Here is a 14,390-nt window from a genome sequence, read left to right on the forward strand (position 1 = left end):
GTCTTCGTCAATTTTTTTTTAATATGTTGAGGCGTCCAGGCACCTCAATTCAATGCTTAATATTTTTTTTGTTTATTTTTTTTTTAGCTCCAGGGTTAAGCCAATTAGATTTTGTCTTTAGATTTAGGAGTTTTATTATAGTGTTCAAGTTAAAAAAAAATTAAACTAAAAAAATTTAGGTGTTCATGGAATATATATTTAAGGTGCCTAATAATACTTGTATTTTTTAGCTATGGGATTAAGTCAATTAGATTTGGTCTTTAGCTGTATGAGTTTGATTATAGCGTTCAAGTTTAAAAAAAATAAATTAAAAAAATTTAGGTGCTCATGGGGTATATATTTAGGGTGTCTAATAATATTTTTATTTTTTAGCTATGAGATTAAGTCAATTAGATTTTACCTCTAAAGTTTAGGAGTTGAGTTATAGTGTTCAAGCTAAAAAAATATAAAGTTAAAAAAATATAAAACTAAAAAAAATAGATACTCACGGAGTATAATATATGTATTTAGAGTTTAAAATTTAGAAAAAAAAATAAAAAATACAAAAAATGAATTGAGGTGCATGGATGTGATGTCAATTCATTTTTTTTAATTTTTAAAATTAACATTTTCTAAATTTTACCCCTAAATATATATATTATACCTTGTAAACATCTAAAATTTTTAATCTTGAACACTATAACCAAAAGGGAAGTCTTAACCCTAGAAGGAAAATGTTATGGGCTCAAATCCATTATAACTCAACTCTTAAATCCTAAAATATTAAATCCTAAATACATATATTATACCCCGTGAGCACCTAAAATTTTTAATCTTGAATATTATAACTTAAAAGGGAAGCCTAAACATTATAGGGAAAATCTTATTAGCTCAAACTCATTATAACTAAACTCCTAAATTTTAAAATCTTAAATCCTAAATACGCATAATATATCTAAAAAAATAAACAAAAATTTTTTAAAAAAATCATTCACTAAAAAAAAATGAATTGAGGCACCTGGATTTGATGCAGACGCCTCAACTATGAAAAAACAAAGAAAAAAAGATTGAGGAAGACGCCTCCAATGTATTGGAAGCGTCTAAATTAGGGCATGTACGAATACATTGGAGGCACCTTGAATCGGGACATACACGAATTTGCAATGGGCGGTCCGCAGTATAGCAAATCTTTATATCTAGATATATATATATAATAATGAAAATAAACAAAACTCTCTTATTGTTTTTTACCAAATAAATAATTATAGAAATTGAGATCGGATCTAACATCAATAATTACAATTCCTTCAATCGCTTAAGCCGGTTCATCTACACCTTAGTCCATCTATGTAATCTATTATATCTATTATGTTATACAAGAGATCTTTGATTTCTCTAATTGACTGATTAAGAATCTGGTCCTTAACAATTAACTCTCAATTAATTTGATAAAGTTCAAAATTAAATAATGTAAATATCCTTTTTTTCATACCAAAAATAATTTTAAAATTTATTAGTAATTTCAATTTCTTATCTTTCTCAAATCATAAATGCATAACCTAATTTCTACTATCTGCATCGCTTTTTCTCACCACCTCAATCTTCATCCGTTCTTATCCTTTATCCATCTCTGTATCCATTCGACTGATATAAGATATTCTTACTACATAACTTGATATATGATTAATAACCTAATTTCTACTTTATTTTTTAATTAAAATTTTTATAGAATAAATTAGAGGTGTCATTTCGGATGGATCGGTTCAGATTAGGTTGGGAAAATTTTAGTTTCAACCCGAACTCAACCTGAATCCGAATTCAACCCGAAATCCTTAAATCCGAATCCGACCAATCTAAACTCAACCCGAATAACCTGATTCAAAATAATTTTTTTTAGTTATTTTTCCTATAATTCCATATTTTTATCTCAATATTTCATCATTATCATACTAACATTGATATTACTATACATAAACTCATCTTAATTTTCAAAATAAAATTTGATTTAATTAAAAAATCATCCACTAAGTGATTAAACCATAAATTCAGGTCAATCTAAACCTGATCTGAAAATTTCAACCCAAAATCTCTCCAACTTGAATCCGACCCAAATCCGAAAACTCCAATCCGAACTTAATTTTTTGGGGGTCAAATCAGGTTAACCTACCTAACCCGACTTAAAAAATTTCAACCCAAAATCCCTCCAACTCGAACCCGACCCCAACTCGAAATTTCTCAACCTGAACCTGATTTTTTTTTAATTGACTCAGATTGGATCATCGGGTTCATTTTTGATACCCCTAAAATAAATTATACTAGCATTAAATAATTTTATTTAATTAGTTGACAGTAAATATTCATTTTATATAATTACTTGACAGTAAATATAAATTACACCAATACGTGTCCGCAATGGCTCGTATAAATGAAAAATACCGAGCACTCTTACAACCAAATTTGGCTCAAAATGAAAATGAAACACCCTTTTCATTGGTGTTCTTTCATAAATAAAATACATTTCACTGTCGTGCCAATTATGATATAACCTATTCATAAATACATTTACAAAATGGTTGTGGCTAACAAGGGTTGTTGGTTGCTTGATACCTGACAGTTAGTGTTCCATGTTTCTCTTGGATCTTCATGTTCGCTAGAGTCATGAGGTGATTCCTTAGCCTTCACCCAAATGTACAAGTATAGGCCAACAATAACCATTGTCATGCCAGTCAAGCTGTCCAGTGTGTAGCAGAAACATCAAATTTCTTTCAAGAAATGTTAGAAGGGAGGAAAAAAAAGTTAAGAAAGCAATTGAAGTGCACAATGAGATGTAGAAGAGGAAAAAAAGAAGCATTTCTTCTAGTTCATGTAACTTACAAGCTACGAGTATTTTGATTTCTCAAGTTGTTTGGAGCTTGGTCATACTTTTGTTACTCCTTTATCTCAGGAGCGTCGGATTGGCACAGCTGCTTGGCTCGACATGAGTAGCTAGACTTAAATGGGTTGATCATAAAAAAGCTTAAAATTATCAACAAATATCCTTCTACCTGACTCTTCATCCTCATCCAACCACAATCTTACACTCCCACTTCATATTCATTTTCTCATTCTCTTTTAAATTTTAATTCATTATATTTTTTTGTTAGTATGAGAAGAGGGTATAATGAACAAGCATAATATAAACATGTGCATGTGCCTCAAACATGTTGGTTCCTCTCTTCAAACATGTTAAAGCTTGTGTTAGCAATGTTTAATTTTAACTTCAGTTTATACTTAATTTACTTTGGCTATTGCACACCTTATTCTTGCCACACACACACTACTAATATTGGATTTGATTGATTGATTTGAATAAATTTTTAGTCATCTATTCATCCTCCCCCTCTAGCTTCGGATCTACAAAATATTGGTTAATTTGATGCCACAGACTGTTTAGAAGATAAAAGAGAGTACGCAATTACAAACCACAAACCAGGAAGAGAAATCGCCATTGTTATAGGATGATCCCAATCCCATGTCAAAATGTAGAAGGCATGCTAGAATTTTATTTGTTTTGTAGATCTTGATACTTTTGAAGGAAGCTATGAAGATACCTTATTGCATGTTCTGGTGCGTTGTGGTCAGCACTGACCAAGGTCATGCTTGATCTTACCCAAAAATGCTTCTATTTGAACTGGCTAAGCCAGGTTGTTTTGGCACAACCCATAGACACCTATTGTTCCCCTCCACAGACTAATTTTCTATGAGAATGATTCGAGTCTCAAATCTGCTGGTAGTAATTATCTCTTATATTCAACCAATTAAAAGAATCTGATTCACACATTTTGGACTCAAGACTTCAATAATTGCACCCAATCACTATGTACTAACACTGACTTCGTACTCAATCTTTAAAGGTGCTTCTATTTAGAGTACTCAAACACAATTAAAAACAAAAGCAAGTTACAATTAACAGAGCATAGAAATGCTCATTCAAGACGAAATCCAAGCTCCGACTAAGAAAGTATAGAAATGCTCACCCAAGAACTCTGCTACTTATTATGTGCTTGTACCTTGTCTCATCTTGAAATTCTCAGGAATTCAAGGCATAACTATAGAGGGCAATAGATTGAAATGGGACTGATCAGAATGAGAATGAAATGACAAGTAGAATGTGTCATTTCATTTCTATTTTTTGGCTGCATTAGTAGAAAAGTAAAAGTGAAATGATCTGTTTCATTCCTTTATCTGGTTGTATCAATGAAAAAGACTAACAAGTGAAATAACAAATGAAATTATTCATCTTTAAAGTTTTTTACCTGCTCCAGGTGAGCTGTTCATGCAGTAGCAAAGGCTCAAGAATGGCCACTATCACTGTACTCAGGGGATTGAAAGCTGAAACATAGACTGCACCCTTTGCCTTCACACACATTATTATGATGAATCTTTCTGCACCCATGCAAATTCCCTGCAAAGGGATAAAAAAATTGCACAATTTGATCCCCATCAGCTAACAAAGATGCAGAAAGCAAAAGAGAAAGCTAAGTGAGATATTTACAATGCAAACAATGAGAAGGAGCTGCATGTTCCACTGCAAATTTAGGGCTGAGGGCTTCTCCAATATGAGTGAAACAACTGCACACTGGAGGAGGCCCATTAAGTTGATCAGGAACGAGAGGGAGAGTTTACAAGGGTATTCTTCAATTATTGTCTCCTGTGAACATTCAGGATACAAAATAATCATCCTCTGAAGTTAAGGTTTGTCAAGTATGAATGGGTTGAATTAGACGTGGTGCGAAATGTAACCTGCAAGGTTCTTCATCTTTATAGATAACCAAAAATATTATACATTCAGATCATTACTGACTATGAAAACAACTTCAAAGGTCTTTACTAACTTGATAAGTATGGAAACATAGATGTTTTCCTTGCTTAGGGTGGTGAACTTTAATCGCTTTCTCTCTACCTTGATTTTTCTGAAATCATTTATTGCATCCTCTTTACAGTCTAGATGGCCAGATGTATTTTTACCCAAAGAAGCCTCTTCATGATCTTTGTTAGAATTTCACATAGTTCCTTCATTTTGATGGTAACTTAAGACGCATGATTTCCATGGTTGAGAAATATATACACTCCCTTCTATAAAGTGCACTTTTATCTCCATGATTCATTATACAACTTACCTAAACAAATTTAACTCTTGTGTATTTACTTGTTGTTTGGGATCTCAATTAAGTTGGCTTCTTTCTTGAAATTAGTTTCTTCCAAAGAATGTTGTCATTTATCTCATAACAAGTATGTTATAGAAATTCCTAGATGGTAGATGTAGCTCGTCATAACTCCACCTTGATAATGTGGATTTTGTCTAAACCAACATAATACAAGATCATAATAGAAAGATTATATTATGTCACTATTACTTGTTTAAATATTGCATAGACTAGTAGGAGTTTTGCTTGTTAGGTAATAACAAATAAGTATTCACAACTTCTCTTGCCATACAACTTGAAATGAAACATCAAGAATGATAACCTTTAAGCGATCCCTTTAAAGAAATATTAAACCAAATTCAAATCTTATTACTTAGAAAATTTAAACATTAAAGAAAGTTTGTACCTGGTAAAGTAGATAAGCTGAGCAGGAGGAACACCCAATGATGGCAATAAAGGCTCCCAATATGAAGTTACCACCACTTTGGCCAAGGAATTTGAGCACTAGCGACAAGGGAAATGACTCTATGTTTAATCCTAATTGTTGTAGATGTCGGTTTTCATGATGGCCCTTGAAGAAGGTCATCACCATTGCCCCTCCTAAACCTAGCATTATTCCTAGGATCTTCACTTGCCCATCCCTTTTCATTATATTTAATTCCTCCAATCTAATCAATCACACTAGTAATTAGTGAAACACACATCAAATTGAGGAGCTTAACTACTGCATAAGGCACTGACTTGGAGATTTCCATAAAGAACCGCAAACAAAGTCATGCAATGCATAAAGGACTTGATGAATCCACTCAGATTGCCTAGATCGAATGACTTTGCAGGGAACCTTCACAGGAAATCACTAGGCAAGCCCCATGCACAATAGTTATGTTCCAAGTTGAGGCATTAAACTTTAATTACATAGTCACCTGAGCAGATAGGCTAGCAAGAAAGTAATTGAAGGAATGAGATTGTTCATAGTGCCGACAAAGATGGAGGAAGTGAGTGCGGTACCAGCATTATGCAACATTTGATTCAATGTTACTCTACAAAATGCATATGAAATTAAAAATAGATAAATCAATGACTTGTGAATAAAATGGATTGCAATTTCAAGCATTAAAATAAACTTGAGTATGAAACACTAACAACATATTGAATTAAGAGTCTATGCATTTCAAAATAATTAGTTATTTGACATGGAAATATTTTGCTAATATATAAATATAATGGACTACTGTACATGGACATACTAATTAACATATTCCAAAATGAGTAGCCACTTAAAGGGAAACACCCTTCTAATATATAGACATAATGATCAAATCTTAATAGGAGACACTGAAAGTTAAATTTTTAAAGTTTAATAGATTAATGATTTTGTCATTAATCTATTAAACTTTAAAAATTTGATTAATCTATTAAACTTTAAAAATTTAACTTTCAGTGTCTCCTTCCCCGGGACTCCGCATAGCGGGAATTTCATGCACCGAGCTGCCTTTTTTAATAGATTAATGACAAAATATATGTTATTAAGTTTAGTAGTAGTAGTCTTAACGAGAAAATTGTTAAGATACGAGATGACGAGTTACTGAAAGTTTTAAGTAAGTGGATCATTTTTACAAAAGGATGGAAAGGTTGATAAAAGCGTTTTATATAGGATATAAGCATAATGCTCGAAATGGAGGAGAGCAGCAAGTATTCTTTGTGATCATAAGATACCTCTAAAGAGGAAAATTTTACAAAACTATAATTAGACTTACTATATTATATAAAGCTGAATGTTGAGTCATTAAGCGAGCACATAAGCAAAAGATGAGAGTTGCAAAAATAAGAATATTATGGTGGAACATTAGACAGAAAGTTAGGATTGCACATATTAAGAAAAATGTTAGTATGAATATACATTTAGGCGATCAATAAATAACCCAGTTAAGTGATATGAGATCATAACAAATATGTGTATTAATTGAGAAAAAGGGAAACAAAATAAAACTTGATTAACAATGATAAAATAAAATAGAATTATTTAAATATATATGATGATATAGTAAGGGGTCGAGCTTGATAGTGTAGAAAGATCCATATATATTAGCATACCTAGGCTTTATTAGCATAGGGACCCACCCACGGGTCAGTTTAAACTTTTTATGCAACTATTCACCACATCAGTCTTAAATTCCCAAATCAAATTCCATTATTAGCCTAGGGTTCTTTTTTATTGTTTTTCATTAAATTTTTTTTAACTCAAGTAGATTATAATTCCTGTCTCCACTACTGTAGCCGACTCCAATTAATGGGATAAAGCCTTAGTTATTGTTGTTGTACTACATTAATAGAGCACTTTTTGTGATTTTTTTTATATAATAAATGAGAAAAAAAAACTTCTTAAAATGGGCCCATAAATAATTAAAACTTAGATACATCTTGAATTTAGAGAGAGCCTACTACCAATAAACACAATCCACGCAAGTAGGAAGATCTATTTGGCACTTAACACTCACATCAAAAACGCAAGTAGAAAGATCTGCTTCACATTTTTCCACCGAACGCAAGGCCTCCTCCTTCTGCCACCCAATTCAGGAACACAATCTCAGTAATCTATACAAAATAGATCGATTAAAGGGGTTTTATTTCTATGAGAAATACCGAGTTCAAAACCAGGAAAAAATAAAATAAATTGGGAAGAGGAGGAGCTAAACCTGTTGATGTAGAAAAAAATAGGGGAGATGACGAGGGTTGATGTCATCTGGCGGTACAAGACGAAGGCGTAGAAGCTCATGCCGTGGGTGAAGAGGTAGCGGGAGAGGAGTAACGTGGTGGCGAAGACCACCTGCGCTGAAACCATTCCGGCGGCCACACCGTACTCCTTCACAGTCGCCATGCTTTCTACCAAGTCGCAACTCCTTCTGCCTTCTGCTAGAAAATGACAAAGGCTCCAAATTTGAGAATCTTCAGAGGGAATATTTAAATTCGCCCCTCGGACTTCTCCTCACGTAAGAATTCCTTCAAAGTTATAAAATAATCTAAGTATCTTTACAATTCACAAATTGCTACCATTGTCTCATGTCGCCAAAGAATAGGATTGTCCATGTCCACTGGTAAATTTGATATTTCGATTTAGTAAGAGTTTATTAATATTTTTTTTTAATTAGTATCATATATTTAGTATACATTCACTAATCTTAGGGTTACGATTTGATCCTATGAAAATTTTTAATAAATCACTCGGATGAATTGGGAATAGTTGCTATCAACCTAATATTTTTAGGTCAATCGATAAATGAGATAAATTTATATATGGGAAATTTAAAAGATATCGTACCATTATACTATACATAGGGATAAGAATTTATTGATATTCGTTAAATATGTATATAATTAATTAAATACAGGAGTTTAAATAACTCCTGAATAAATCAAATTGAATCCAAGTTAAGAAGCCGGGGCTATGGCGTAGTGAAAAGGTACTAAGTTGTCACTTAGGTATTTAAGATTTAATCCCTAGTTATAATATATTTGTAGAGATTTTTTTTCCAAATAGGAGCTCGTAACCATGGGATGGTGGGCTTTGGGGTTACTCGTCTTCCTGATTTACCCTAGGGTCCGTGGGAAATTTTTCATAGAGCTAATCCAATTACCAAAAATTCGATGTTATCAGGTTCAATATTTTTAAAATTCATTTGTAGGATTTTTCTTCTAAATAGAACGTATAACTATGGGATATTGGGTTTCAGAGCCATGAACATTTTTTGATTTATTTTAACAGTAGAAAATTTATCTAGAGCTGAACTAGTCATCCTAAGTTAGATATCATCTAGTTCAATATTTTTTTAAAAAAAAAGTTAAGAAAAAAATCAAGCTAAGTTTTAAACATCATTTCTACCGCTTTCAACGTTATGCGATTACCTTATAAATAAATTTAAATAACAAAATTTTTAAAAATTCTAGAAAGAATTTCGATGCATTAAATACATCTTTAATGCAGAAGTCTAATTTGAAAGGAAGGTATAGTAGAAAGGAATCTTGTGAAACAATTTGTTTAATTAAATCCATTTTTAATGTAGAAGTCTATCTTGAAGACGGCAAAGGATAGGAAGGTGACATGTTTACTGGCACTACATTTAGTTTAATTTGTCATTAGTGCATGAACTACGATTGATACAATAAAAAAATAGTTCCGTCAGCGCACGAAACTCCTGAAAAAAAAATCTTATCCTAGTTCTTCTGTTTTTGGTACAATAATGAACAATAAATATAATAGTGGAAGCCTACCGATTTATATAATATACAAGTTTTAAAATATAGTTTTGGAGTCATTCTCATAACTCCAAATATATAAAATATTTTATATAAAAGAAATGTCAACAGACACTAATAAAATATAATATAATATAATGTCATGCCAAAAATGTCTATGTCACTTTGATCCTCCTATCATTATATCTCACAAGCAAGATTTCTGTCCCCGAGCCTGCTGTAGTCGATTTACTGGTTTTGCGAGGAATGTTTTCCGTCGATGCTCTTTTAAGCCCTATAGGGGCAGGATAAAGAAACCTTTGTGATCCAAAACTGAGAAAGGGTTGAGTTGCTTGCTTTTCTTCTGCTTTCTATTCTGAAGTTTCCATTGCTAGACCAGCTCTGACTGACTCTGTACTACGGTATTCTCACGCTTTTTCTTAGCTGATAGACAGAAAGATTATATCCCCAACTTTCTCAACCAACAACGGGCATTTTCGGGGACTAGCCCGCTTCCCATTACTCAAGAGGGCAATTCCCCGCGCATAATCATAATTAAGGGAGCCATTGAAAGGTGACTAAAAGACCTGAAACGGGGACTACCCGATTCCTGATTGCTTTCTTCTCTGTCTTCTGTGACTTATTTGTTCTCCTGTTCCATGTCTTTGATTTTCAAGTTAATGGGCAATCCTCGCCCCATCCCACTGCCAAAGAGAAGACAGCAACAATCTAGCTACTAGGATAGGAACGGACGAGAGTTTTCTCATCCTTTGTTCTCTATCGTCCATCTTTACCTCTCCTACTCCACTACTTCCCTCCTTCAAAGCGTGATTAATGCGCTCGCTTGAGTGCTAATTGACTCATATTGGAAAGATCGAGCTTGAGTCTGAATCTCTTTCAGAAGAACTCAGATCACTGACATGGAATGAAGGAGAAGCATTGAATAAGGCACCTTCTATTAAGCCCTTTTCAGAGCTAGCATTACACGCATGCGGCTGATTGGAAGGATGCACTGACTGCAGGGGCATTGCTTAACGTAACGACTTAAGAAGTTCTTGTTTATACTTTTCATGTTGTCGAAACCAAAAGAGAAGATTCAAAAAGACTCATAAATTCTTCTCTTTTCTCGAAAGGCACGAAAAAGAGCCCTCTTTCAGGTCGAGTCTGAAGTGCCCCTGGAAAAAAGTAGAAAGACTTTCAAACTACGCATCCACTCACACTAGGATCTCAAAGTGAAGAAAGCTTCGAAGAACTTTTCTGCTTTGTTCTCTGTTTCGTGGTCAAAGTTCGGAGCAGCGGAAATCTTCCCTCCTGCTCATAGGGAGGATCTTTGTGTGCTGGTCCGAGAAAGATAAAACATATTTCATAGAAGCTTTCACAAAGGCCAAAAGACCAGAAGATAGGCAGCGGATAAAACGGTTGGACTGAACTGACTTTCGCGAGGAGATGATCAAGTAGATGCCCCACCTGTAGAAGGAGTTGGAGAGGTACCAAGCCCGCTTTCTTTTTTGAGGAAGTCCCCAAGCCTGCTTTCTTTAGTTCCTCCACCGGCAAATGAGACAAGACATAAGAAGAAGCCGTCAGATAGCAGTTGGACTGAAAAGCACAACTAAGATAGGACTTTGATCGCCGCCCGACCTTAATGGCGGCCAAGCCGAGGAGAGGTGCCAGTCAGGCTACAAGACGGAATGGTAGTTTACTTGCTTTATCGATAGCGGAATGACTCACCAATTCTCGCCACGTCTATGTAAGGAATTGCTGGGGATCGGAGGACTGTCAGGTCTTCTTCTGCATGAATTGTTACCAGATGATCCCGAACGATGTATTTTCTTTTCTGATGAAGGCTTGAGGCTCGAGAGACTTCTATGCCAGCCGGGAATAACGGCTCTGTTATGAAAGAAAGCGGCAGACAGACTGACCTCTGCTAACTACTACTTATATAGACTGGAAGCTAGAGAGAGACCCTTCAATTGACTATAGAGTAGAGGAACAGAGATAGGGTTTGACTATAGAGTAGAGGAACAGAGATAGGGTTTGAGTTCCTATTCCATGGTTGTCGATTGCGTCGATTGAACGATTTCGTTGGAGAGTGGTTTGGGTTTTCTAGGTGTTGTCATATCGTAGAGATGGGAGAGGGGTATTAGAGTACCCTCGCTTCGGGGCCACCCACTAGGCAACCCCGAGCTCATACATTAGCCCTTCTCGTAAGAAGGTTGGAACCACGTTAGACAGCCATTCAACACTTCAGTCTTGCCCATACGAACCTAGGGCGGTCTAAGAGAAGGATCATGGAGCCCCGTCCAGTCGAAAACGAGAGGGGGAGGGTTCGGTGCCTTCCAACTCACCCACTGACCAACCCGAGGAGAAGGTACTTTACGTTGCATGGCCCCATGCAACTCCAATGCCATCGAGCGAGCCCAGTTCCAAACTCTACTAGAGTCACCCATGAAGTTTTGAAAAAGAAATTTCTTTTAGGAGAGAAGGAAGGGAAGAACCTATAAGGGAAGCTACTCTTCTTAAGCCTTCGTGCTGAGCCGTCAGAGCACAAAAGTAGATGGGTGTATCAATGGATACCTTTTCCCCTCTTTCATAATGTCGCGATAAAAACCTTCTGTGCAGCCTGATTCTTTCTCTGGAAATGAGGGTGCCCTCGATTGACATTTATCATCGAATAAGGAATCCTTCCATGGATGAGAAGGTTGAGTTACAGACTCCGTTGGCTTTCGCAAGGAAGCATCTCGAAAGTTTCGCAATCTATGGTTGGTTCTTTCGTAGTTTTGAATAGAGAGCGAACAGGTATCGAGAAATCGAAAGGAGGAGGGGATAGGGCATCTACTGTTGATGAGTTAGGAGTTGAAGTAGAATTGAATTGAATTGAAAAAGAACATATATAAATATAGTAGTATCCTGGAATTAGGATTCCAGTAGATTGATAGATTTCAGGGTTTGACTTCAGATCCAAACAAAGGACTTCGAAAGGTATCGAGTGAGAAGAAGGGAACCGAACGACTCGAAAAGAGGAAGGTATCTAGAGTAAACAAGAGATGCAAGTAAAGAGGGTGCTGGAAAGGAGTAAGGAACAGATGCAAGTCAAGAAATACGATATCAAGTAAAGGGAACCGAAGGAGGAAGTTACAGAAGTTACAGCTGTTGGAGTATAATTTCCATTCATGGTCAGTTCCTACGGAAGAATTGAATTGAATAAGTTTCCGAAAGACGGAGATATTTAAATATCTTTAGGATCACAGAGGTCAACTTTCTTATTTGAGCCGACATAAACAAGCAGTTGGTGATAACAAAGAAGTGGTTCATCATCGGGTCCTATAGATTCCATCGTTCCAACCAGACTGAGATCCCGCAATAGCTTATCGAGATCTTTCTCGTCTAAGATCTCTTTCTTCTTAGGAAAGATATAGATTTCGTTGTGGAATCGCTAAAATTGAATTCCTGGAAAAAAACGATCGAATGTTTCCTCTCGCATACGCTCGAGCATATCTAAGGATACCCTCTCCTTATCAGTCGAGCCCTATCCTTTCGTCTACAATCTCCCTTACGGTCGCTGCCTCCTTGTAGTCGGCCCTTCCTGACTTTTCGGAGGAGGAGCTTAGACGGTGAAACATTCCACGAAAACTTGGAGAAGTTGGAAGCCCAGGTTGCCAAAGGCAGGGCAACCCTAGAGAGCGACTATTTTAACCCAGCCGATCCGACTAAAGAGTGGAATGCACCTAAGAGGAGCGAACGGCAGTGACGCGTGCGAAGGAACTACAATGCTCTCGGCCTTCAAGCCTCCCATTAGATCAGGACTTGTCAAAGAAAGTAGCAAGAATGGAATGGCATGAACGATTGGTGCGTGCCTAGGGGGCAGACTAGAAGTTTACGAGAGCGCCGTTGAAGGAGCTATTTAAACTCTACTGAGAATGATCTCGAGTGGGAGGCACGAAGACTACTGAAAGAAGTTACGCTACGTGGGGAGCTCCTATCAATAGAATGAAATGGAGTGGGTCGGGAGTTGGCCCGGCCTGACTCAACAATTCTTGATATCGTTCTTCATTGCAGACTTCAGTTACTGTACTCTCAGGATTCATGCCGAATCTTCCGTAGAGCGAATTCATACAGTTCTTATAGATATAAGACATTGCTTCAGAACCCGAAAGATCTACCCAAAACGAGCGATGATACCACTTTTTTTTACTTATCTTATCTTATCTTATCCTATCTCCTACTTCCAGGAGGCGGAGAGTAGACTGGCATTTGAATTAGACTCTTTCGTCAATCAAGGATGCTTCTAGACTAGGGCAAGACTCTCGTATCTCAAAGTACAGTGGTGAATAAATCACTATATCTCCTGTCCTTACATAAGTTTTTTAGTCTTTCTCTTCCTTCCCTCGAGTGAAAGCATTTTACCAGAGCATGGGAGTGACCACAGTCTAGAGATCGAAGCTTCTGCCAAATAAATGAGTGATCACTAGATAAACTATATATACGATCATTCGGAGAAAACATCCCGTTCAGTGCAGTGGTAACCACCGATGCCGCGGAAGGAGTATGATGTTTCTTTCCCGTAAGAGTCTTATGGCGAGGCTTGAATAGAGCTATTCGGACATATCTTTAAGCCTCAGGTAACTCTTTATCTGCTCGCCTACGTGATATGTGATTTTTTGAACGGACCTTTCCTCTTCAACGTCATGATGACATTCAGATTATCACTTAAATACCCATAATATAATTCGATTCTCAATTATAATGTATTTATAAAAAAAAATTTTCAAATGACACACTTCTCAATTTATCCTGATGATCGGTGGAAAACTTCCGTGAAATAAAATCGATCACCTTCAAGGATAATCAATGATACTAACTGGGATTATTATTTTTTTTTCATAAACAAAATTTATATCTCTAAAATGGTCTAATGACTAGTACATGAAATATTATTATAATAAAATCTGAGATTCAAATCTCGACATAATCGAAATAAATACCTCCCTTATA

The 14,390-nt window shown here is 35.7% G+C and overlaps 1 protein-coding gene across 6 annotated transcripts; it reads right to left on the reverse strand.

Annotated features, from left to right (window-relative positions):
* Positions 1–2,354: 2,354 nt before the first annotated feature.
* Positions 2,355–8,111, reverse strand: LOC122047112 (WAT1-related protein At4g08290-like). 6 transcript variants are annotated; one of them, XR_006130479.1, is made up of 8 exons: positions 7,862–8,111; positions 7,664–7,726; positions 6,089–6,205; positions 5,572–5,833; positions 4,514–4,669; positions 4,275–4,423; positions 3,996–4,154; positions 2,573–2,710 (listed from the first exon to the last, which is right to left on the reverse strand). XR_006130479.1 is itself a non-coding variant. In XM_042608175.1 (7 exons), exons 1-7 carry the CDS (start codon positions 8,041–8,043, stop codon positions 2,542–2,544), a joined length of 1,098 nt encoding a protein of 365 aa, XP_042464109.1. In that variant the 5' UTR covers positions 8,044–8,111; the 3' UTR covers positions 2,355–2,541. The 6 variants fall into 6 exon arrangements, 3 of the variants coding, with proteins under 3 accessions (XP_042464109.1, XP_042464110.1, XP_042464111.1); XR_006130480.1 differs by having other exon boundaries at positions 2,581–2,710; positions 4,029–4,154; XR_006130478.1 differs by having other exon boundaries at positions 2,601–2,710; positions 2,854–4,154.
* Between the last annotated feature and the right edge of the window lie 6,279 nt (positions 8,112–14,390).

The sequence above is a fragment of the Zingiber officinale genome, chromosome 2B (genome assembly GCF_018446385.1).
Source record: "Zingiber officinale cultivar Zhangliang chromosome 2B, Zo_v1.1, whole genome shotgun sequence".
NCBI classification, from domain to species: domain Eukaryota; kingdom Viridiplantae; phylum Streptophyta; class Magnoliopsida; order Zingiberales; family Zingiberaceae; genus Zingiber; species Zingiber officinale.